The sequence below is a fragment of the Mastigoproctus giganteus genome, chromosome 9, assembly GCF_048544385.1.
Source record: "Mastigoproctus giganteus isolate SK-2022 chromosome 9, ASM4854438v1, whole genome shotgun sequence".
Taxonomy (NCBI): domain Eukaryota; kingdom Metazoa; phylum Arthropoda; class Arachnida; order Uropygi; family Thelyphonidae; genus Mastigoproctus; species Mastigoproctus giganteus.
In genome coordinates this window covers 199,313,827-199,340,211 of record NC_143583.1, presented here as the reverse complement: position 1 = coordinate 199,340,211, position 26,385 = coordinate 199,313,827, and the positions used below count along the sequence as shown (strand labels likewise).

The following is a 26,385-nucleotide window of genomic DNA, read 5'->3' as shown; positions in this document are numbered from 1 at the left end:
TTACATGTGTTCTGAGATCGGTTTTAGCATCAGTAGAAAGTTTGTCTATATCAGCTTGGAATTTGTTTAAGCTGTCAACTACAACAACAACAACAGCTGATGGGATTCTTCCTCTTGCTCAGAATAATCACCTGAGAGGACATAAATTCAAATTGAGGAAGGATAGATGTGCGGAAATTTGCCTTTAGCCAGCGGATGGTTGGTTGGTGGAACAGACATCCATCCCTTGTCGTGGAAGTTGATAGCCTAAATAAGTTTAAGGCTCAGCTGGACAGGTATTTCGAACGAAAAGAGGTGTGAAGTGGAAGTGGTTATTTTTTATTTATTTATTATTATTATTATTTATTTATTATTTTTTTTTTTTGGCTGATGCTGCATAAGCCTGCTTTCTTGCATCAAATGCCTCTACTAATGCTAAGTCTGTTCCAGCAATCAACCACCCCCTGGCTAAAGGCAATTCCGCACATCTATTCTACAACCATCTTTCCTCAATTTGAATTTATGCCCCATCAGGTGCAGAATCTGAGAAAGAGGAAGAATCCCATCAGCATTGAGCTTGCTCAAACCATTCAAGGCTTTATACACCTCGATCAAATAACCTTGCAGCAGCCTAGTCACCAGACACTGCAATTTGCAGAACTTGAGCCTTTCTTGGTATGAGCAATCTTTGTTCGCCTCACCAATCTCGTTGCCCTTCTCTGTACTCAGTCTAGTAGCTCAGCATGTTTCCTAAAATAAGGCCTCCAGACCTGTATGCAGTACTCGAGGTGTGGCCTGGCCATTGTCTTATATAAGGGGATCTCACATCCTTATCCCTGCCAGCAAAATTCGTATATATTATTGACAAGACTCCAGAGCTATTCTTGCAGCCAGAGGCGTAGCTAGGATCGTCGATGCCCAGGGGCAATATGCCTTCCTTGTGCCCCTGAGTGTGATAATGTAATGTGAATGTATAGGTAATTATAAGGCATATATATGACCATTTCCGAGCGAAGTGATTTCATGAATTCTATTCACTCAATTTAGCGTTTTGGAGTCTTTAGTCAATTTAGTTATGCTATCCGAGGGCTGCTGTATTCTGGCAAATAATACGAAACGATTTAAAAACAAAGCTGTGTTTTTATTAGAGAAAAGAGCAATTTTATTTCTAAATTAAAAAATGATCGAAAAATATACAGTGAAATTGTTAATGTTTCAAACACGAAGTCGATGAAATGATGACCATTAAATATTAACTATTTGATTTTTTACAATGTGGTGAACTAAAGACACCAAAAAAATCATTGGTATTTTTAATACATTACATAAAAATTTTCAATGTAAGTTAATTTTCCTTCCATTCACTTTTGCAAACTTATCGTTGACATCATCAAAATCAACCTTTTCAAATGTTTCCCTTTCTATACTCGGGCTAAGTTACTAATTCAATCCTGTCCCACTGACGCCCGAAGATAAGATAATCATTTTCAACTTGCTGAATGAGCGTTTGCAGCTGCCAATGGAAACACCAATGGCAAGAGGAATTTGCAATGAAATTCGTGAATTTGGAAACACTTCTTCATAACTTCAATAAAAAATAAAAGTTCCGGTCTCAAGAATCATTTTGCAGTCGCATATTTCTTAAATAATTAAACCTTCTACATCCATGTCAAAAATTTCCATATATATTACATTTTTGACGAATAATATTCAAATCTTCATTTCTAAAAAGATTTTTAATGTGGAGTAAGAATCCAAATTTCAGGTTCAGATCATTAAGTCGAACAAACCTGGATGTCATTTCTTGTTGAAGCTGGTCTATAACACTTTTCATGATTCACGAGCTCTTGTGCCGAAATTTCTACATCCATGCATAGTTCCCCAGTTATCCTTCATTTTCGCTGGATTATTTTCTCTATGGGTACTCTCCAAAGTTAAATCTATCACCTCCATTTTGTAGTGATTCTCAACACAAATCATCATGGTTTTTTCTGCAAAATATTTTTGGAGGGATTGAAGATCAAAAGATGCTTCATGAAAGTTCATTGTAAGATCTTGAAGTGTCTCCCAAACACCGTCAATCTTTTTGATGTTCATGTACCAAAAAGGAAGGAGAACTAAAAAAACTGAAAATAATGATAATATGTACAAGATTTACTGCTTCAAATCTAGTTTCTTTCGTTGCATTGAGATTTTCAGACAGCCGCTCCAATAGATCTACATCATCAATAGCATCGTGAATTGGTTTAATAGGATCTATCATCACACTCGATCTTGTATCTGACACACACTTTACCGTAATTGGAACATTTTTTCTTTCAATTCTTCCCAACAAAAAGTTAATCGAGAGAAGAATGAATGAATGAATAAATTCAATTATACCAAAAATGTCAACAAGAGGGTCTACACTTACAGCATATAACCCTAAAATGTTCAAATTATGATTATCGCAGTGAACAAATAATGCAATTTTTTGTAAGAATTCTCTGCTGAACACCTGTTATTTTAGCATTAGCATTAGTAGAGGCATTTGATGCAAGAAAGCAAGCTTATGCAGCATCAGCCAAAAAAAAAAAAAAACAAAAAAACCCACTACCACTTCACCCCTCTGTTCGTTCAAAATACCTGTCCAGCTGAGCCTTAAACTTATTTAGGCTATCAACCTCCACCACAAGGGATGGAAGTCTGTTCCACCAACAAACCACCCTGACAATACAGCAGCGTTAAGTCTTGCAAAGGAATGTTATCAGACTCCAATTTATTTATAATTACTTTTTTGATGATAACTGCGTCCTTGCCATAAGATGGAAGGAGTCGATAAATTACTCATTTTAAAATAACCTTCTTGTTCAAGAAATCTACATCGACATACCTTATAACCTCAGACATCTGTTCCCAACGTCCTAAATCAGGAGTTGAATCAAATAAAATCCAATTGCATTTATTTCTTTTGATTTTGCAGAACAATTTCTATTCCTCACCTCTGAAGCAAGAATATTGATGAATTCGTTTTGTATTTCCGGGAACAAGAAACGGACCTTGGATTCTTTAGAGCATTTTCTAAGTGCAATTAAAAAATTGGACCGTACTGAGCTATAAGTTTAAGAAGAGCCAAAACGTATACAACATTTTTACCATCTGAAATATCCCAGTTCTCCCTGTGACATCGAAGAGCCAGATTCTGAGAAGTCAGGTATTTTATGCAATTGAGAATCCACTTTAGAACTTCTCGCCATTACGCTTCTTCTGATTGAACTTCAATTTCTAGTAATAAATTTATCGTGCACACTTGATTTATGGTTCTCAGTTTCTTTCCAAATACTGAAAGGTCCCTTGTGGTTAGGACTGTTTTCATGTACTATTATTTTAACGTCTTATTGCATTTGGTAAACAGTTTCCAATTCGAACGAAAATCTGAAATTTGGACTGGATGAAGTAAACAATAGGAAACAAAAAGAGTATGCTCTTACCGTTAACCTGATCTCCTTTTCCATTAGCAAGTTGTCGTTTGAACTACCCTTTTGTTATTGAAGGGCCACCATTTCTAACAATAGTTAATATCTTTGTTTTGAAACAAATGAGACACTCAAGTTATCATTGCCATTTATAGGTAGCTTTGTAAAAATCCATGTAACCAACAATAGCACAATAGCACTGCTGGAACAGATTTCTTCGCAAATACAAATTTGTATATCTTCAATTTCTTCTACATTATCAGATGGTACTGAGTAGTATCGAAGTGGGATATGAATCAATTCTCGGTCGGTACACGCGTTTGAATTGGCCATGGTCAAGATGGAGGCTGCAAAAAAACGTGCTTATATTTTGCTCTGTGGGTGCCATTTTGTTTTGTTTTCATATTCTCCTGATAGATTGTGTTAGTGGTATTTTCAGGATTTAATTTTTATTTTTACCTAGGCTTCAACTGGGATCTGGATGCTTGGGTGGCTGTTCTTATTTTCTCTTGCCTGATGGGTTCCCCCATTAGTTTCACATTAGATGTAGCCTTTGAATGTATTGGTTGTGACGTCAAAAAGTGGGACTTTGAATTTTTGTGAATACTTTGTCACGTTAGTTATGTGGGATTGCATTGTGGGCCTTAATTAGGAAGATTATAGGAAGCTTATTTTGGAGTGGTTATGTTGGGGGAACGGCCGCCACTCATCTACTTCGGGATAAAAACTTTTCCACAAAGTTTCTCTCTGTTGTCGGTGGTACCTGAAAAATAAAAATTGTGAAGTTCCTTACTTGCTCCATCTGTTGTTGAGAACTGAAAATAAAAATTGTGTGTGTTTTTCAAAGGTGGTTGTATCTGCAAGTGAATAGATATTTTTCTTTTTTCTTGACAAAGTTCCTCTCTGGTTACCTGTACTGATCAAAGCTGAAAATGAAAATTCAGTGTTTCTTTGTAACTTTCAAGACTTATTAAGTCTACCTGCAATGAGTGTATTTTCTGATATTTCCGAATATACTTGAGATGTAAAAAAATTCCAAAGTAAAAAGTTTAAGATTAAAATTGAAACAGTTGAGTTGTCAATAGTTTATTTTATCAACAAAGAAACCGGACAGACACAGATAGAAATTTACAAAAGCTAGCAGTGAGCATACAAAATTATTTCTACGCTAGCAACAGAATGTGAAATTCATGTCCATATGTAAATAATCACTGACATAATTTTACCAAATCAGCTTAATGTTTAAAAATTTCCAAAGTAAAAAGTTTAAGATTAAATATTAAGCAGTTGAATTGTTATTAAGTTTTTAACAGATTTAGCAATTAAAAGCTTATTTTTTTCTCAATAATACTAAGCAAATCGTCTTTCTGGAGGTAGAAGGTTCCTCGGTTCGGTCTGACTTGCGTTTTTAGCATTAGCATTAGCATTAGTAGAGGCATTTGATGCAAGAAAGCAAGCTTATGCAGCATCAGCCAAAAAAAAAAAAAAAAAAAAAACCCACTTCCACTTCACCCCTCTGTTCGTTCAAAATACCTGTCCAGCTGAGCCTTAAACTTATTTAGGCTATCAACCTCCACCACAAGGGATGGAAGTCTGTTCCACCAACCAACCACCCGCTGGCTAAAGGCAAATTTCCGCACGTCTATCCTACATCTGTCTTTCCTCAATTTGAATTTATGCCCTCTCAGGTGATTTTTCTGAGCTAGAGGAAGAATCCCATCAGCATTGAGCATGCTTAAACCATTCAAGGCTTTATACACCTCTATCAGATCACCTCGCTGGTGCCTAGTCTCCAGACACTGTAATTTGCAAAACTTAAGCCTTTCTTCGTAAGAGCACCCCTTTGTTCCATTCACTAATCTTGTTGCCCTTCTCTGTACTCGTTCCAGCAGCTCTACATCCTTCTTGAAATGAGGTCTCCAGACCTGTATACAGTACTCTAGGTGTGTCCTGACCATCGCCTTATACAATGGAATAATCACCTCCTTATCCCTGCTGGAAAAATTCCTGTATATCATTGACAATACTCCATGAGCTACTCTTGCAGCCCGTCTGCACTGCTCAGAGAACTTCATATCTGCCTGCAAAACCACCCCCAAGTCCCTTTCATTCTCTACCACTGTCAGTGTAGTACCACAGAGTTGATACGTTGCTCTGGGGTTGCTGTTTCCCATGTGTAGTACTTTACATTTGTCAATGTTAAACTTCATTTGCCACCTCTCAGCCCATCTGCTCAACCTTTCCAGATCCTGTTGCAGCAGCATAGTGTCAGTAGTGTCCCTGACAACCCTGCCAACCTTTGTATCGTCTGCAAACTTGGACATTAAGCTTGATATACCATCATCAATATCATTTATAAATACAGAAAACAATAATGGACCCAACACTGAGCCCTGAAGGACTCCACTAATAACATCAGTCCACGATGAGCAGTGTCCATTGATTACCACTCTCTGTCTTCTCCCCCTCAACCACCCCTTTATTCATAGCAGCAGTTTGTGGCTTTTTTTTTTTTTTTTTTTTTTGTTCACAAAATGATTTTTCAGTGACTCCAGCTAGTTTTTCCTTAAGATTGCAATTTTGCCATTTGAGTTGTTAGTTGTGGTTTCCCTCATGGCAATGGTAACCGATCCATAGATTTCTGGGACAAAGGTTTTGTCCCTCGTGATTTTGTACAGGGGGTGCCATTGGTCAGCATTACATGAGTCTCTGACAAATCCAGTCCAGTCTAGTCCAGGTTTCTCTTTTGCGAGCAGCAATAGTCCTGGTATATTCGTTTTTCTTTGTCAGGTAGGCAGCGTGGAGACGTTCAACTCCAGGGGAAGCAATCTAAATGACGTTGGAATTCCTTACTGGCACTATGGGTGTCTTTCCTGAATTTGTTTAGTTCAGCTGTCCACCAGATACAGGGTCTTAGCACGATAGTCTTTTTCCTAGCAGACTTTTACGCTGCGTTTGTTAAATAATTCTGAATCTTATGTCCTAGTTCAACTGCTGAGATTTGCTCCAATCCCTGGATGTTCGAATCAGGGAAGTCATTTTGGATGGTGTCATCAAAAGCAGTCCAGTTAATTGTTTTCCTGGAGAACCTAACAAAGTCCGGGGCCTGCATGGATGTTGAGTCCTTGAAGTTCAGGCAGAGGTTGAATAGGATCACTCTATGATCACTGAGTGTCCAGTCTGGAATGACAGTCCATTCGCTGACTGCTGACCTAAGATCCTTGGTCAAGACTTTAATGTCAATGTTGGACTGACCTGATGGGCTGCAGAAGGATGTTAGTTGGCTGAACTGATTGTGGATGGGAAGATTCCTAAACTGGATCAAGTCTTCCAGAAGAAGTCCTCGAGGGTACGAAGCTGGGTAGTGCCAGAGTGGAGATTTTGCATTAACATCTGAGGTGATGAGGATAGCTTTAGAGCCAAGAAGGTCCAATGCGTGCTCAATATAATGGAGTGTCTTTCCAATATCCATAGATGGTGGACAGTAAAGAGATATTCGATAGAATGAATGTGAGTAGGATGGTATCTGAATACAGGTTGCAAATTTGGTGCATAATCCATGGATCACCAGCACATTTCTATTAAGCACCACAATATAGGATTTTGTGTTCTTTTTTGGTAGATTGGATGACTTTTGCATATATGGAGTATCCCATAATCTTAGCACTATTGGACATCGCAATTATTGAGGCATAGCGCTTTTGGATGGAGATTATATCTAATTTCGTCAGCGACTGTCCGAGACCGGTGACCGTTTATTTGCATTATTCTAAGTGTTGTAAAGGCATTCTTGTTCCTAGAGTTTGCTGAGGCTCAATCTATTCGCAGTGGTTGATGTTTAGGTGGACTGGACCCAGATATCCCAGCAGACATCGCCCAAATTATGATATCGCCGCCACCGGCTTGGTTTCGATTCATGGTGCATCCAAGTGCAATCACTTCCTCAGGTAAACGACGCACACGTACCCGGTACAACAGGAAACGTGATTCATCAGACGAGACGACCTTCTTCCAATCACCCAACGTCCAGTTTCGATGCTCGTGTGCCCATTGTAGGACCGTGGCTGAGTTAGTCGGTCTCAGGCGTAGATAGCAAGGTCCCACCCAGAAACTAGGGTTTTTCGTCCAGAAAAACAGACAAATCAACATCAACCATAGAACACACGCAATTAACAGACATAAGACACACAGCACGGCAGATGAATTTAATTATTCGGGTGGCCTAAATATAATAGTTTGGTTTTTTGACCATTGTAGGCGCTGTTGCCGGTGAAATGTGGTTAGCATGGACACTCGAAGCGGCCTGCGGCTACGCAGCCCCATTTTCAGCACAGTTCAATGTATTGTGTTTTGTGACATACCACTCCCATCACCAGCATTCCATTTACCGGTGAGTTGCCCCACAATTGCCACGTACCATCCGGGAGAGCCTTCGCCCACCTCGAGCATCAATGACCCGTCGTCGTCCAACACCTTGTCGGCGGTTTTCCCTTGCCAGCGGTTTTCGCTGGTCATAACGTTTTGGCTCATCGGTGTATACGGAAGTTTGCTTTTAGCCAGCGGTTGCTGATTGCTGGAACAAACTTCCATCTGTTTTTTTGAAAGTTGATAACTTAAATAAATTCAAGAATTAGGCAAAGTATTGGTTAAATATAAAGTACATTTTTTTGCTGATTCTGTATAAGCTTGCTTTCTTGCATGATATTTGAGTACTAATGTTAATTACTTTTAATTCATTGTTGCACGGAACATAATACCACAGGAAGCCATCTGGTGGTAACTCTCCTAATTCCGCTTTGCACACTTTCAAGTGAAGTTTGAAATTAATGACTGCAGTGCAGTGTAGAGTGTGAATGGTGTTATTTTGTCAATTGGAAAGGGTAAGGAATATTCTATTAGGCAAATCAGGATAGTAGATGTTTTGTAATGAAATGGAAAATATGGTATGAGAATTTTTATGTAATACAGTTACTTATTTATTGCGTTGATTTGAGAATGACATTACAAGTTTTGAATTTACGGTTTTGGTTATGTTTTGTGAACCTTGTGGATGATTTGTATTTGTATGATTCCTTCATCAACAGTGACTGTGGTTTACCGTTTTTCAACCTTACTATAATCATTAAGTTGTTTTGAGTATTTTAATATATATCATAAAAACAAATTATTTGTTTGATAATGTGCATCGCACAAAATTATTTGTGCGATGCATTAAGAACTTTGTTCTTAATGCATCGCATTAAGAACAAAGTTCGTTGTATGTTCTGGTTGATGCTGGTATCGGTTGTCAACAAAGCTTGGAAGAAGTGAATTCATAAAAACTTTCCATTTCAGCTAGTTCCTTTCAATTGTTCATATCTTTACAAAGGAATTATTTTGGAACTATTAGCATTAGTAGAGACATACGATGCAAGAAAGCAAGCTTATGCAGCATCAGCCAAAAAAAAAAAAAAAAAAAAACCCTCGTTTTACCCCTCCATTCGTTCCAAATACCTGTCCAGCTCAGCCTTAAATTTATTTAGGCTATCAACTTCCACAACAAAAGATGGAAGTCTGTTCCACAAATCAACTACCCACTGGCTAAAGGCAAATTTCCGCACATCTATTCTACAATTGTTTTTCCCCAATTTGAAACCGTGCCCCCTCAGGTTCTTAATCTGAGAAAGAGGAAGAAGCCAATCAGCATTCAGCCTGCTCAATCCATTCAAGGCCCCATACATCTCAATCAGATCACCTTGCAGGTGCCTACTCTTCAGGCACTGCAATTTGCAGAACTTAAGCCCTTCTCGGTAAGTATCTTTACTGAGAAGGTACTTCCACGCTGATGCGTTTTCCAGTTTTCAAATGACTCTGATTATTTCTAGGAAGATTTTTAATAGAAAACGTTAATCTCTCTTCACCTTAAATGTCTTTTTTTTTTTTTTTTTTTTTTTTTTAGGCTATCAACTTCAAAATAGACAAACTGATCAGAAATAAACATTGTTTTTTTTTTATTATTATTATTATTAGCCATATGGTGTAAGGAAGCCTGAGGCTTCTGCTGCATCAGCCAAAAAAAAATCCTGAGTTACCCTGAGAGAGAGAAGTAGAAAGGCATCACCAAGAAAGAGAAGAATGATGGTATCCAGCTCAGGACCCTGGGTGAGCTAAGCCCATACTCACCATATGTGAGCCCTGGGGTGAGTTTGTTGGGGGAACAGGAAATACATTGTGTAAAAAGGATAGGTGGAATAGTTTTAGAGCAGAAATTTTTTAGTGCACAAATGGTGATATTATCATTCTCGTTGACACTAATGACGTTAAGAGTAGGAGATCTGAGGAATTAACAAGTACAGGACAATATTGAGAAAAGACATGTTAAATTTGAAAGTGTCCATATTCTGCTAGGACACGATATGAGAGTACCTTATGAGAGCTTTGTCAATCTGTTTGGTGCTGGAGATATTTTGCAAGGATCATGAGGTAGAATTTTTCTCAGCATGGTGAACAGAGCTTTTGAACAGGAGAGGCTGCATTCTACAGAAATGTGGGGTACAATTAAATAGAATATTTGCTGATGCTATCGAGCCAGTGTTAGGTGGATCAGAAAACTGTTAGCTTAGGGGAGGGCACACAGACGGTAAAATTTAAGTTTATGGTGCACCTCTGTACTTCAGCAAGAAAAAAGGCCATGACTGGCAGGTGAAAGCCCCTCCCACTCACTGTTTCACCCTTTCCTCCTCCCCTGCACTTTACAGTGGATGTCACGTGACATCACAATATGCTGGAGCAGAAATGAACAAAAAAGCAGCAAAAAATAGCTGAATATAAATGCAATTTTTTTAAAAGGAGTAGAAAAAATTACCAGACACGAGATACTTCTTACCCATACATTACTAGACAATTTCACATGCATTAACAATGAAATTGCTCTTTGTTAATGCGCCCAAATGTCTACAAAAAATTCATATTTTTTATAATTTTGATAATTTTGCCCCCCCCAAAACTTCCGCTTTTGTGACCATACATTATTAGACGATTCTACGTGCATTAACAATGAGAATTGCTCATGCACATCAATAATGTGCATGAGTAATAATGCTTTTTTTTTTTTTTTTTTTCTGGGGGCAACTGCCCCTCTACTTACTATCAAGAGAATCTTACACTAACAACTAATACAATAACTGTGAAAACAATCAAATTGCCAAAAAACTACTTCAATACAAAGAAAACTCACCTTATCAGTCCTGACATGATGGCTGGTTCGCCGGAGAAGAAATATCTGGTAGTAGCACAATGACGACAACTAAAATAACGGAGAGCACAGTAACGACGAAACAAACCATTAAAACATGGCTGAAGACAAAAATATCCGATAGCAGCATGATGGCGATCACTAAACAATAAATGAGCACCAAACAACGCAACAAAACTAAGCAAATGATAATTTTGCATTTACTGCTACAATCAGAAGTGAATTTGCATCCAATCAGACAATCAGGCAGAGGAGAGGGGGAAAGCAGTGAGTGAGAGGTGCCTTCACCTGCCAATTACTGCCTTCTTGCCAAAGTACAGAGGTGCAACATAAACTGGAGTTTGGCACACACAGACTCAGTTGAACCCGACCTGCAGGAATAGGTGAAGGTTATTCTTGCACTGCTTATATTGGAAAATGTAGTAGTGTGGAAAGCAAGGTACTGGGGCATTTTAAGGCCTGCTGTGGGATATCATGGAAGAAAGAAATAACTGGTTGTGTTAAGGTAATTAAGAATGAGAACAGGTGCATGTAAACTTGAATTTACACTAATGCTAGGAGTGTAGTAAATAAATTTGATGAATTGGAAATGCTGGCCATGTCATGAAATGCGGACATTGTGGAGATATCAGCATGGTATCATTCAGATATAAGGGATGCAGAATTTAAGGAGTACAATATATGCAGAAAGAACATTTTTTTTATTTATTGTTCCAAAAAATACAGACAGGACAAAAGGAGGTGAGTGGTTGTGCTCTTAGTCTAAGAAGCACAAAATCTAAGGCACTGCATCCAGTTTATATTGGTGGCCAGTACAATGTTGAGGTACTCTGTAGCCGAGTGGTCAGGAGCAGGAGTGCAGTAGCATATGCTCCTTGAGTAGACTGTGGTTCAAGCCCCTGACTGCTAAATACAGTTGATCTGCGAACCCGCACTGGACCAGTGTGCAGATTATGGTACATTTCCCTCAACATGAATTGTTGAGGAGGCGTCTATCCTGCAGTGGGTTGATAATGGCTGCAGTTTACCTTTACAATGTTGAGTTAGTTTGGTGCGACATAAGCCCTGGAAAAACAAATATGAGGTAGGAGTGTGTTACAGGCTGAATGACTGATTAGTACAATGAACAACTGTACGAGACAAAGTGGGCCAGTAAATCAGAATGTCTTATAATGGGGATTTTTAACTTTAGAGATATTGACTGGAACTTGTGGGATGGTCCCTCACACACAAATATGACATTTGTGGATTTACTAGATAACTTTTGAACAGCAGAATGTTAAAGGGGCAACAAGAGAATGCAATACTCTTTGATTATCAGCAGTGATTCTTCATTCATTAAGAATCTGCAGATAAAAGAATCACTAGGTGGCAGTGATTACAATGTATTGATGTGGGATTTACTTAGATAGGTACTACCGTCAAGTGTAAATGGAAGGATTTTTGCTTTTGTATAGGCAAGCACAGTGGTCTCAGATATTTTTTAAATTCTATGCATTGCATTACCAACAACAAATTCTAAATGGAGAGCATTCAGAGAAATAAACATAGAAGCTACTAGGCTTTTCATACCAACTATGTAATACTGTTCAAGCGGGTGCCTCCGTAGCCAGGTGGGCAAGAGCAGAAGTGCGTAGCACACTCTTCTTGATTAGACCGGGGTTCGAGCCCGTGACTACCAAATACGGAGGATGCGGAAAGGTCAGGGAATGACCACCGCATATCCCTGGAGCAATATGGCCTTAGTTGCTAATGCTCCTAAAAACCAAATAACAACTGTTCAAGTCTTAGACCTAAATGGATGTCAGATGAACACATGGCAGAGAAGAAAAATGCATGGAATGCATGTAAATTATCGGGTAATACAGAAATGTATGGTAGATATAAACTAGTCTGTAATCAATTGAGAAAGGAAGTTAGGCAAGCCAAGGCAGATTACAAGAGGTCTCTGGCAAAGAATACCAAGAAAAGCAACAAAAACTTTTGCTTTATTAACAATAGACGGAACGAGCTGGATTATTGGGCCGCTCAATATTAACGGTTTAACTGTGATGATGCTGCTCAGGTTGCTAACAAACTAAATAGTTTATAATGCCATTCACACATTAGGAGTTCTTTAGGAAACTGGATGCTAGAAGATTATCAAAATATAACAGTTGGCTAAATGATTTTATCATAACTCAGATCAAAGTACAACAGAAATTGTTGAAGTTAAACATAAAAAAGGCACCTGGGTGTGGATGGGCACTAATTATATTAAGGGAGGCACTAAAGGAGATAAGCAAACCCTTAGCCATAATTATGAGAGCATCTCTGGATTCAAGGAAGGTCCCTGTGGACTGGAGATGTGTGAATGTATCCCCACTTCATAAAGCGGGAATCAAAGGGTGACATGAGTAATTACAGTACTGTCAGCTTAACATTTGTTCCAGGGAAAATCTGAACAGGAATGCAATTATACTGGAGTCACAGCGCAGATTTGTTAAGGGGAGATCTTGCTTGACCAATTTGATCGGATGCTATTATGCAGTAATAAAGGAACTGGATGCAAAAAATAATTTTGTTATCATATACTTGAATTTCGGGGAAGCTTTTGAACTATAGCACATAATAGACTTATACAAATTGGAGCAGTGTGGCATTAATGGAAATTTACTACTATGGATAAAGGGATGGTTGAGTGTGAGAAGACTCATTTAACATTTGTTAAATGAGTCTTTTAATTAATGGACACTGCTTTTCATTAACTAACATTATTATTGGAGTCCCACAGGGTTGTGCGCCAAGCCCATTGTTTTTTTCTATATTCGATTATTTGTTAATGTTATTGATTTTGGTATATCTGGCTCAATGCCTAAGTTTGCAGATGGTACAAAGGTTGACAGTGTGGTTAATGGCAGTAATAATGAATGTATGCGGCTGTAATTAGATCTAGAAAAATTAGGCAGAGGGGCTGAAAAATGGTAATCGAAGTTAACATTGACAAATGTCAATGTTAATTTCAATTGCCATTTCTCTCAGAGTAATGTACATCTGTGTGGCACTACACTCAGATTAGTGTAAAATTAAAAGGACCTGAGGTAATTATGCAGTTTGTGAAGTTCTCTGAACAGTGCTGACAGGCTGCCAGGACCATTTATGAGGTTTTGTCAATGAACCATTGTTAGCAGGGATAAAGAGGTAATTATCCTGTTGTATAAGGAAGTGGTCAGGCAACATCTTGAGTACTGCATACAGGTCTGGAGGCTAATTTTAACAAGGATGTAGAGCTGTTGGAATGGGTTCAGGGAATGGCAACAAGATTGGTGAGGGGCACAAATGGGTGCTCTTAGCAAGAAAGGCTTCAGTTCTACAAACTGCATGGAGACTAGACATTGTGCAAACTTGGTACTAATAGTATTCTTCCTCTTTCTCAGACTATGCACATGAAGGGACATAAATTCAAATTGAGGAAGGATGGTTGCAGAATAGATGTGGAAATTTGCCTTCAGCTGGTGGGTAGTTGATTTGCTGGAACAAGCTGTTGTGGCAGTGGATTGTTTGAATAAATTCAAAGAAGAACTAGACAATCTATTGAAAGGGATGGATAGGTGAAATTGATTTTTTTTTTTGCTGATTCTGTATAAGCTTGCTTTCTTGCATCATTTCCTATTAATAACTAAACTTTGGGTATATGAGGTAGCACTCACTGATTTGTAATCAGAAGTGAAACTATAAATTCCCCCTCCTTCAATTGCCATTCAGTCTCACATGATCTTTAAGAACCATACTGGACCAGCTGCTCGTTCGTGTGGTGGTATTGGGAGTTTTGCTACTGCCCGTAACTTAAATTTTTTTGTATTTTATGGGCTCGGTCCTTTATAGCGAGTTAGTTGTTGGCAATACCTTGTCATTTTCTGCCTGTGTAGAGAGGTCTGCTTCAATTCCTGTTTTGACTGGAGGAATTTTTAAAATCCTCTTTCATATAGATTGTAGATGGCTGATCTCATTTAGAGATAGGATTTTTCATTGTGTGTTATTTTGGGTGGTTTTAGTTTGTACAGTGCAAATTGGCTTGGGAACATATACTTCTATAGATAAATACATCATACAAATATGAGAAAGCTCCAGTGGCATTAAAATAATAATATGAATTTGGGCTAAGGTAAAGAAAGCCCACATGAGAAGCATGTAAAAGTTCAATGAAATTTACCGGTAAAAATACTTTGCCGTAACGGCATTTGTATTGTTGCTCGCTCAGTAAACAGACGGTGGGTGTCAGTGGCGGATTAAGGATAGTTGGGCCCCCTAGACAAATTATATTTGGGGGCCCCCAAAAAATAATAATAAAAAAAAAAAGAATAAAAAATAAAAGTTAGGTGGCAAATAAATGAAATTTTGTACTTTTGAACTTCTTAATTTTTCTGCCGGTTAAAGGATGATAAATAATAAAAATTTTTATTTTAATGAATAACTTTTTATGTTGTTTTTACAAATTTACTTTGCGAATTTTAGAATTTGCAAATTTATTGATTGTCTTCAAAGTTTATTTTTTCGGTAAACTCGTGTTCAATGAAAATTAGGGATAAGGCATTTAATTGCTCTTAGCTCATTATAGCCATTGCGGCATTATTTAAAGCATAGATAGTCCGCACTGTTCAAAATACGTATTAAAACGTAATAATTGTTTTGAAAAAATTTTCGCCTAAAATAATCAAGATTTTTATGATGTTTACTGAAAAAATTAATCTATTTTAGAACACTATAGGAAAATGTCTTGGCATGGGGGCCTCCCCAAAGCCTGAGGCCCCTAGGCACGCTTCATTGCCTTAATGGGTAATCCGCCACTGGTGGGTGTTATCGATCTGGAGTAGAAGTTGAATCCCATGGGAGCTTGAAACCCTCCCAGTGGAGGGGGGGATAACCTGACCTTTTTTTCTTTAGAATCACTAATTGAATTAACTAACTGAATCACGAACAGAGTTATGTGGAAGTTCTGGCGTCATAAAAAATGTTCTCAACATAGTTTCACCGGTAAATTTTTTCGAAGTTTGCTTATCATGTGGGCTTCCTTTACTTTTGCCTTTTTTTTTTTTTTTTTTTTCTTAATAAACAATTTATCCACTAGTCCACCAGTGATTCTAAAGAAAAAAGGTCAGGTTACCCCCTCCACCTCGGGAGGGTTTCAATCTCCCATGGGATTCAATTTCTACTCCTGACGGATAACACGCACTGTATGTTTACTGAGCGAGCAACAATACAAATGCTGTTACGGCAAAGTACTTTTACTGGTAAATTTATCGAACTTTTGCGTGCTTCTCGTGTGGGCTTTCTTTACCTTCGCCTGAATTTGTACTGTATGTGCTATCCTATGCAGCATCATGATATATCTCTCTATCATGCTGCCACGTAGGATAACAGGAGGAAGAATTTATTATTTATTTATTTTTTTTTTTTGACAAGAGGAAGTCCACTTCAGTTGCGGGCTGTAGGTAGCTGATTTTGCAACTACCGGTAAATGATAAATATTTTGTTCCTGCAAAACTTTATTGCTGCATGCACTGGCAATTTGCCATTTGTTTACAGTTCTTTTACACTTATTTACTTACCTGTAGTTATTCCAGCTTCTTGCTAGGTTGATAAGGAAACTAGTTTTCTCTTTTTATCTTTCTCCGACTCCTCCAAGCTAATGCCTCTTGTCTTTTATCCTCCATTCCCATTTCTAACCTCCTCTTTGGCAATCTGTAATCCCCATCTTTATATGTGCAAACCATTTCAGTTTATTCCTCTGTTTTTTCTTGTAATCATTGTTCTCTCTTTCTCCCTAATGGCAATGTTTGTTGTTGTGTCTGCTAGCCTTTCCAGAAACCACTCTCAGATTATTTTCATGCAGCTTTCAGTTCCCCTGTATAGAGGAACCGAAAGCCATAAACTGAAATTGATGCCTTTTCTGTATCCAAAACAGCTGTGCACAGATCCTTCCATATTAACTGTTTCTCCTTTATTTGTCTCACAGAAAAAATTTTTAAGCCATTCTGGTCTTCCCTCATCCCCTTTTCTCAGACTCTCCTTTCCACTATTCTGTACATTTTCCCTTGTAACAACGGAGTGATCTTCCTATAATTCTTGTGCATTTTTCTGTTTCCCTTTTAGGTGCCTATCGTTTTCACCATGTCTGTCCACACGTAACAGAGGGACTCCCATAGGATGGATTTCTGTGAAATTTTTAATTTTGGCTTATTAAAAATATTTGTCGAGCCAAACCAAATTTCATTAAAATTGGACAGAATAGAAATCTGGCAATTATTAATTTTTTCCCTACAGTTCATATAAAAAAAATTCGTAAATGAAATGTATTTTAATGGAGTATTGTTAGCTTTAGACAGTCCATACATGCTTTGCATGTAGTATTATGCAAGACTCATGATGTCGTTTGTGAAGAGATACATACAGAGAGAAAAGAGACTTAAAAAAAAAGAGTAATGTGGGAGGAAAGTAATATGTTATATAGTTATAATTAAACTAAATGGCAAAGTTTGGAAAACGTAAACCCATAGTTTTATTTATTAATTAACTGATAAAGGAAATAACCATATTTACTTTTCATTTCTATTAATCATAGAAAATGAAAAACTCATTTAATTTTAAAAAAAAAACCGAACATGCCTGAAATGTAATGCACTGCATACATTTAACTTGTTTATGTGTAGGCACAATCATTCCTCTTTTTTTGTAGTCCTTGCTATCCTTTTGTCCTCCTATACTACTTTCATTACTTTGTGCATCCACTGCAACCCTGCTTGCTCTTGAGATCTTACCATTTCTATAATCACTTTATCACACTCTGGTAATTTATCTCATTTTAATCTTTTCCATTTGCAGCCTCTACTTCAGTTCTTGATTTCTCTCTCCCCCATACCTTTTCTTTTACCGGTTCTTTTTTTCTGATGTTCATCAGCCTCCTAAATTTGTCTTTACATTATCTTTTCTTCATCTGTAATTATTCTTCTTTCCAATTTCATTTTACTTGTAATATTTTTCCTTATATCTCTCCTATTGTTTACTAATCCACTTGTTTGTTATTTGGTTTTTAGGAGCATTAGCAACTAAGACCATATTGCTCCAGGGATATGCGGTGGTTGTTCCCCGACCTTTCCGAATCCTCCATATTTGGTGGTCACGGGCTCGAACCCCGGTCTAATCAAGAAGCGTGTGCTACGCACTGCTGCTCCTGCCCACCTGGCTACGGAAGCGCCACTAATCCACTTGACATTATTTTCATTATTAATGTCCTGTAGATCTTGCAACCATTTCTTCTCTTCCTTAATTATTCTCTTTACATCCCTTTTTTGCTCCTTTATGTTTGCTCTTGTTGTTGTTGTTTGTTTTTTTAGGAGCATTAGCAACTAAGGCCATATTGCTCCGGGATATGCGGTGGTCATTCCCTGACCTTTCCGCATCCTCCGTATTTGGTGGTGACAGGCTCGAACCCCGGTCTAACCAAGAAGCGTGTGCTACACACTGCTGCTCCTTCCCACCTGGCTACGGAGGCGCCTCTTATGTTTGCTCTGACTCATTTGTTTGATTTTTACATCTTTTCATGGCACTTGTCCTCCTATTCTTCCTCCACTGCTACCACTGCTTTTTTAAACCCTTCTCATTCCTCTTGTACTCCTTTTATGTCATTCTCAGGCCTTAGATCCTTTCTTTCCTCTGTACATTTTTTCTGTAACCTTATTTTTCAGCCTCTATATCTTAATCTTTCTCTCTTGTCGTTTTCTTTTATTCTTCCCTTTTATTAATGTTAACATCCGTATAAATAGTCTGTGATCATTGTCCCTTGCTCTTCCTGTTACCAACTTAAAATCCTCCGTGCTTGGATAAAGATCGTTACTTTTCAATATATAGTCAATTACTGACATTTCTTTCCCATCCCAGCTGTACCTTCTATAACTGTGACTATCCTGCTTTTATTCTCCTCCACTCCTTGTATTTCATTCTGAGTCAAACCTCATTTCCCATATTTTAAGTCCATTCTACACACACACACACACACACACGCGCGCGCGCGCCCAACATTCTTTTGCCCTCTTCATTCCTTCTCCCATTTCCAAACTTGCTCAACAGTTTTCATATCCTCTTCTAGCTACACCACACTGACTTGTGCCTTAAAATCCCCTATAACAACTCCTCCATCCAGGGCCATATGCTGAGCCATTTTAGTACATGAGGCAAGAATGAAAAATTGCACCCTCCTCTAAAATATTTTTTTAAAAAATTTAATAAAAAAAATATGACTTATTAAAAATACATTTCTGGTGCACGTTTTAATAAAAAATTAAAATTGAGGTTATACCAATGGGGCGACAACCATGGTGGCGCTCCAGATAGTGGCATGCAGAGCTCAGAATCTGTATAGAGGCATGGCAAAGAGTTTCGTCTTGCAAAAGCATGATAAATGGATTGGAATAATCAAAACAAAATTTGAAAACGTCGACAATTATTTAATCTTTCTTTTGGCACTCCTTACAGCTTTTAACCTGAGGCAAGAGCCTCGTTCGCCTCAGCACGGCTCTGCTTCCATCTCTTCCTCAAGCAGAACCACATCTTTAATTCCACATCCTGTTTGTGGTGCACACACCTGCAGAACATCGATTTCTTTCTAGCCTGCCATCTCAATCCCAACCATCCCATCATTTATTTGGGGTTCCTCACAACTCTTTTCTTCCATTCTGGACTGACTAACTACTATACCCCTCCCCCTCTCTCTCTCATCCCCCACCAAAGCTCTCTCCCAGATCCTTTTTCCCATTGCTTTACTTATACTTATTCTCTTCACTTTACTTATTCTCAACACATTGGTCTCTCCACTACTATTGCCTCTACTAACTCTTCCTCTTTTTCTGTTTAAAGCTATGTTAAATGTTCCCAGTTCCAAATCCTTTTTACTGTTTGCTATTATTATGACTATAGAATTCCATCCTTTACACTTCTGTGGTAGAAAATCCATCCTTTCTTTGTATAGTGTGTGATCAGTCTGCTGGCTTTGGATTTTTTTTATTTTTTTTTTTAATTTTGTTTTCTAACTGGTGTACTAAATTGCTCATATAATGAAATTAGAAGAATCAGTTGTTTTTTTTTTTTGAGACCAACTTCATTGTTCAGAAGTCTCATTTAGACAAAATGCCACTTCTAATCATGAAATATGTACATTTCTTAACTCTTGTACTGCTTTTTTATGCCTTTATTTCTCCAGTTCACATGAGTTTGTGAAGTTGTATGGTGTAACATACATTGTAATTATATTTACTTAATGATGAGTGTCTCTCACAGTATAGTGGTTTTGTCACTTGTTTGGAGGTCTCGATTTGATTCTTGTCTATTGTGTGGGGAATTTCTGAACTCCTCAATCAAGGCTGTAGTTAACTGATCTCAGGCAGGAGGAGTAGTCTTCTCCTATGCGAGTTATTCTGGGTTTTCTAGCCCACACGATATTGCAAATTGGCACGTGAACACATATTGATATAATACACAATGGCACAATACAGGATAATTTGCTGATGCATCTAGAACTACATCAACTACAACAATTTCAATGTAAATATTTGAACTCCCCATATCTACTTGAAGCATTTATGATTCACAAGCTAGTAAGGGAAGCTAAGTTTCAGAGCACAAACTGACCAAATGAAATGTTTTGTTTGATGGGCTATATAATAAATATAAACAGTAATTTGTGATCAAAAGCTTTTACATGGGCTTTGACTGGACCAATGATGTTATTATTTAATATTTTTTAGTGTAAAAATTTAAATGAATACAACAATGATATGAATATTTAGTTTGGAGTGTATAAATTTTTAAAAATTTCCCTTTGTTATGAGTTTATTTTTTCATATCGATTCAAAATATTATCTTTATTATATTTACATCACTGTATTTTTCAGAACTGTCACATAGTTCACCCTTTAAAATGTGATGGTTCTTCCTCTAAATGTGCTGTTTAGGAGAACAGCTCCTGACATTAGTGTCAGGAGAACAACATATTTAGCTCACAGATTGTTTCGTGTGACTGAGAGTAAAGTCATGTTCAGGTTCCCCAGACTACTTGCTTGAAATACCATATGATACAAAGTACAATGGGAAATGCTTTTCAGCTCACAGAGCTCAAACAAATAAACTGTGACAGGTGAATATCAGGTATGTTGAACCCTAAAGGGTGAGATCAGTCTGTTGCATATTATGGTAGTTACTATTAAAGATTTCAGGGAGCATAAATAAATGGTATAATATGATTTTTATTTTGTCGTCATTCTGATGATCTGATCTCTGAAGTGATGTTCATTTATCATTGTTGTATAATAGTTTTTTGTGAAAAGCATTAATGCTGTTGTTTTGAAAGCTGTGGGGATTTTTAAGAAGGCTAATGGTTTTGAAAATTGACCGAATGTTGTAAAATCAGAAAATGAATTTATTTATTATTCACAACTGAATGAGTAGAATGTTGTTTATAATAATGGTAATAATGGATGATAACAAATTTAATGTACCATGCAGTTTATGCCCATATTTATCTGTATGCGGATATACTATTTAGTTTTTTTATTACTGAGTGTTGTTATTTAAAATTTTGTGTCAAGATTTTGTTTTATAGATTTTTAATTTTGCTTTAAAATTATTGATGAATGTGTATAGTATTTATTAGCTGCTGCTTAATTATTTTTATTTATAGTGTCAGGTGAAATGTATCGGTTTTTTTTGCATTTAATAATAATTGATAACCTGAGTCTTTAAAATTGCAAGTAACTAGAGTTTTGTTTTATATTTACAGATGGAAGTATCGGATAACAACCTGAAAACTTTAGCTAGTTATTTACAACAGACTTTAAATCCTGACATTAGTGTTAGGAGACCCGGTAAGATTTTATCTTCTTCCAGCTCTCATATGTGTTCCATATTTATACCTATAAATTACCTATATAATATCGGTGTAGATACACCATAGACAACTCTTAAAGAAAAACTACAGTAGTAGTGTGAAAGACGTTTTTCATCTGTATCTCATATTGTGCTCATCCTTCACAACAAGTTGCCCATGTATTGCACTACCTCGAATAAGTAAAACACTTCACTAATAGAGAAGACTATTGCTACTTATTCTTGGTGGACACCACCACCCAGACGACACCGTTTCAAAGCTGGTTGGATTTTAATCGGTGGGTGGGTGGGCGGGCAGGTACCCTAGTATTGTAAACATGCGCCTCCGTAGCCAGGTGGGAAGGAGCAGCAGTGCGTAGCACACGCTTCTTGATTAGACCGGGGTTCGAGCCCGTCACCACCAAATACGAAGGATGCGGAAAGGTCACGAAATGACCACCGCATATCCCGGAGCAATATGGCCTTAGTTGCTAATGCGCCTAAAAATCAAATAACAAACAATTGTAAACATGACAACCCAGTTGTGTAGTTAATCACACAATAAGTAACAATAGTCTTCTCTGTTGTGAAGCGTTACTTATTCGAGGAAGTGCAATACATGGCAAACTCATTGTGAAGGATGAGCACAATATGAGATACAGATGAAATGATGCCTTTCACACTACTGCCATAGTTTTTCTTAAAGAGTTGTCTATGGTGTATGGGGCTGGATTAAGGCATAGGCTTTAGGGGCTGGAGGGCCTCCAGAGATTAAGTGAAAAGTTATTTCATTTGTGAATGCTGAATCAAAAAAAAAAATTAAGTACTCTGAATTATCTATTTAAAAAAGGGTTCAATTAATGTACTGTATATACATTTGTAGTAAACATACTACGCCAAAAGAAACACTGTACTGTATACATATATATTGTATGACGGTTTGTGATGTCATACAGACTTTATAATATGAATAATGGTTTTATTGGTTGGAACCCTGCAAAACATTCTCTCTAATGGCATTTTTTATTGTTTTGAAATCTGACAAGACTGACATTGGTGTTTACAGTTACTGCGGTAAGTTTATAATTATAGTATGTTATTATATCACGTATATGATAAACTGTTGACTGTTGTGATTAATTTTTGATAGAGATTTGAGTGGATGCCAACAAGGTAGACTTTATTCAGTTTGCTAAGGCCTTATAGTATAATGTCAACTTGTAGCAGCAAAGGCCTACCTTTCTTTTTATATGAATTTCATTTTACCTGTTTTAATGATGGCTAAATTAAGTTTAATATTAATGATGTGCATTGTGCCAGTGTATTATTAAGTATTAACCTTCCTTAATCAGTATATTATGCTTAATAATTCGGCCAGTTAAGGCCTACGTTGATTTGAGGCTAGGGCCTACTTTGAGCCACATCTGTTCTGGTTTCGACCAGTGCCTTTCTCAGACAAAGGCTCTCTGAGCTCGCCAAGCCGTATGCTTAGGCAAACTGTATTCTTATTTGTGCCCCTGGCCGGTTCCGTCGAGTCATGTCAGCCAGAAAGTTGAATAAATATAATTCAGTTAAATCAATATTTACCAATTGTTTCACCCTTTCAGATTAATCGTGTCGGAGAAGAAGAGGTTTGAGAGTGGAGCAAGCAAAAGAAAAAGACAACAAGAGAAGACGCGGAAGCATGAAGAACTGCTCAGTGAATCTCCAAACTTATTTGATCTTGGGTTCAAATGCAAGGCAGCAGCAGAACAGCAAACAGAGCAAACAACAAATGCATCCAATGATGGCAAAATGACTTGAGGCACTAGAAGTTCAAGTTGTCTCTAATGATGCCAATGCCACAGGAGTTGATGCTGAGATTGTCCAACAGAAGAAAGATGATCTGAGTATCAAGATGATACTGGTTTGTGGACAAACTCAAATATAACAAAGGAGGTACGTGACTTTTGGTGTAAACAAGGTCCCGTGGAATGGCAGCACCATGATGATGACTTTTGTTTATCTGAAAGACAATACTCTGATCAGAAAAGAAAATGTTCATGTTCATTGATACTTGGATGAATTAATTCAATAGTGGAAATCCAATTCACAAAGGAAAAAGAATACTGGCAAAAGTACTGCAAAGAGTAGTTTCAACTATCAAGTTTCTCTCATCTCGTGGATTTTGTTGTGATACAGAAGTACTTAATTCTCAACAGAATGACAACTACCTTGGGATACTTGAATTACTTGCTGAGTATGATCTTTTTCTTAGTTCTCATATAGCAAAATATGGTAATCAAGGACGAGGAAAAGCTTCATATCCATCTTCAACAATATGTGAGGAAGTCATAGAGAGTATGGGAAATAAAGTATTGAAAACCATTGTAGAAGAAATCAAGGAAGCCAAATACTTTTCTGTAAGTATTGATTCAACACTGGACAGTTCTCACACTGATCAGCTGACTAGTTTTTTGCTATGTTGGAATATCAGATAATAAGGTTGTTGAAGGTTTTCTCACTTTCATTCCCATTGCAAGTCACACTGGAGAGCTCTTGCCAACATTGTCTTGAAATTCTTTGAACAAATTGGAATTGATGTAGCTAATCTAAGAGGACAGTTTTATAACAATGCATCAAACATGTCAGGATGCTACAAAGGGCTTCAATCACATATGACTATCAATCATCTTGCACATTACATTCCATGTGCTGCACACTCCCTTAATTTGGTAGATGTATGTGCTGTGGAAAGTTGCATTGGAGCAGTTTCATTCTTTTGTCTTATACAAAACTACAATTTCTTTTCTGGTTCAACTCAATGTTGGTCAGTAATGCTTTAGTGCCTTAAAGCTGAAAGTGGAAGTGAATCTACATTGGTAGTTAAAAGAGCATAAGATACTAGATGGTCTGCAAGGGCCGATGCCACAAAAGCCTTGTCTAAAGGCTACAGTTGTTTTCAAGAAGCTTTGAAGTTAATCTCAGAAGATGGAAATCAGAAGGCTGACATGTTATGAAGCAAACACTATACTTAAGAAGGTATCAAAGTTGGAAACAGTTCTCTTGGCAGACTTCTGGGCTGTCATATTAGAGAGGTTCAATCAAGTCAGCAAATCACTTCAAGTTGAAACACTGGAGCTTCAGTCAGCTATTAAACTTCTTAAATCTCTACTGGATTTTTTGATGTCGCAGCGGGATGAGTTTGAAGTATTTGAAAATAAAGCAAAAGACAGTACTGTGATGAACAAAAATGAGAGCATTGGAAAAGAAAACGGATTGATGGTAATGCTGAAGGTGTTGCTTTGCGAGGAAGACAGAAGTTTAAGGTGGAAACATATCTACTCATCATACATAGACAAGTTATGCTCAGCTCTTTCTCATCACATTGAAGCATATAAGAATGTTCATTCATTATTTGGTTTCCTGGTCGAATTTCCAGCAATGAATGATGAAGACATTTCAACAGCAGCAGCCAAGTTTCAGAAGATTTACTCAGATGACATTGAGCCTGGATTTGGGCCAGAAATTCTTCACTTCAGGAACTTTGTTGGGCAATTTGATGAATTCAGGCACAAGCATGAAACACTACAAGCTTCTGATATCTACACCATTGTAGTAAACAATGAATTAACTTCTTCATTCCCTAATGTTGAAATAGCACTACGGATTTACTTGTATTTAATGATAACTAATGCGACTGGAAACAGGAGTTTCTCCAAGATGAAACATTTAAAGAATGTACACAGATCAACAATGGCACAAGAAAGACTAAACAGACTTGCTCTCATGGCAATTGAAAACGATGTTCTCAAGAACTTACAATTTACTGATGTTTTGGAGAAATTTGTTTCCAAGAAATTGTGCAAAGCAAACGTTTTAATTTTAATTGTTGTTAGCATTGTAAAAATAAATTTAATTTTTCTTTAACATTTTTTTTTTCCCCCTTTTGAAAATATTACTGGGGCCTCACAGTACCTGTAGCCCAGAGGTCTACAAAATCTTAATCCGTCGCAGATGGTGTATCTACACCGATATTATATAGATATAGAATCTTAAACTCTTAAAATATTATGCCTAGTTGCATTTAGTTTTATTTAAATATTATCATATAAAGCTTTTGGCATCTCTCATATTGTGTGATTATCTTCACAACTGGGTTGTCCTGTTTACAATACCAGGGTACCCACCCACCCACTGATGAAAAGCCAACTAGCTTTGAAATGGTGCCATCTGGGTGGTGGTGCCCACCTAGAATAAGTAACAATAGACTTCTTTATTATGAAGCCATACTTATTCGAGGTAGTGCAATACATGGGCAACTCGTTGTGAAGGATGAGCACAATTTGAGAATACAGATGAAATTATACTTTTCACACTACTACTGTAGTTTTTCTTTAAGAGTAGTCTATGATGTATCTAAACCGATATTTTATAGATATAGGATCTTAAACTCTTAAAATATTATGCCTAGTTGCATTTAGTTTTATTTAAAAACCTATAAATTATGGAAATGATGTAATGATTATAGGTTGTGCAATCAGAGACTGTCAAATATTTTTGAAGATGCCACTCATAGGACTCTTATGTATTTGATTGAAGCTGAAACTTTCAACAATATACATCAGTATATTAAATTTGGGCATCATTTTTGGCCAAGGGAAAACACTTAAGCCACACAGCTGTCATTTTTGGCTCTTGAAGTGCCTTTAAAGTCCTGCATTTGTTTTTGCAAATAGCAGCACACTAAAGTCGTGGTTGTTTCTTTCATTGCTTGGAATCTATCTCTCTCTATTTGTATTCTGCTTTGGTACTGCAAGCATCTTTTGACTTTTATAATTT

The 26,385-nt window shown here is 37.2% G+C and overlaps 1 protein-coding gene across 2 annotated transcripts in view; it reads left to right on the top strand.

Moving 5' to 3' along the window:
* The first annotated feature begins 8,235 nt into the window (after positions 1–8,235).
* The window catches only part of Cse1 (chromosome segregation 1), a 441,978-nt gene continuing 423,828 nt past the window's right edge, over positions 8,236–26,385 (top strand). Inside the window, exons 1-2 of one of the 2 annotated variants that reach the window (XM_090381796.1) lie at positions 8,236–8,314; positions 21,479–21,563. In XM_090381796.1, coding sequence (XP_090237922.1) covers positions 8,288–8,314; positions 21,479–21,563 — 112 coding nt within the window. In that variant the 5' untranslated portion in view covers positions 8,236–8,287. Of the gene's footprint in view, positions 8,378–21,478; positions 21,564–26,385 lie in introns of both variants that reach the window. The other variant, XM_090381797.1, reaches the window with a different exon arrangement.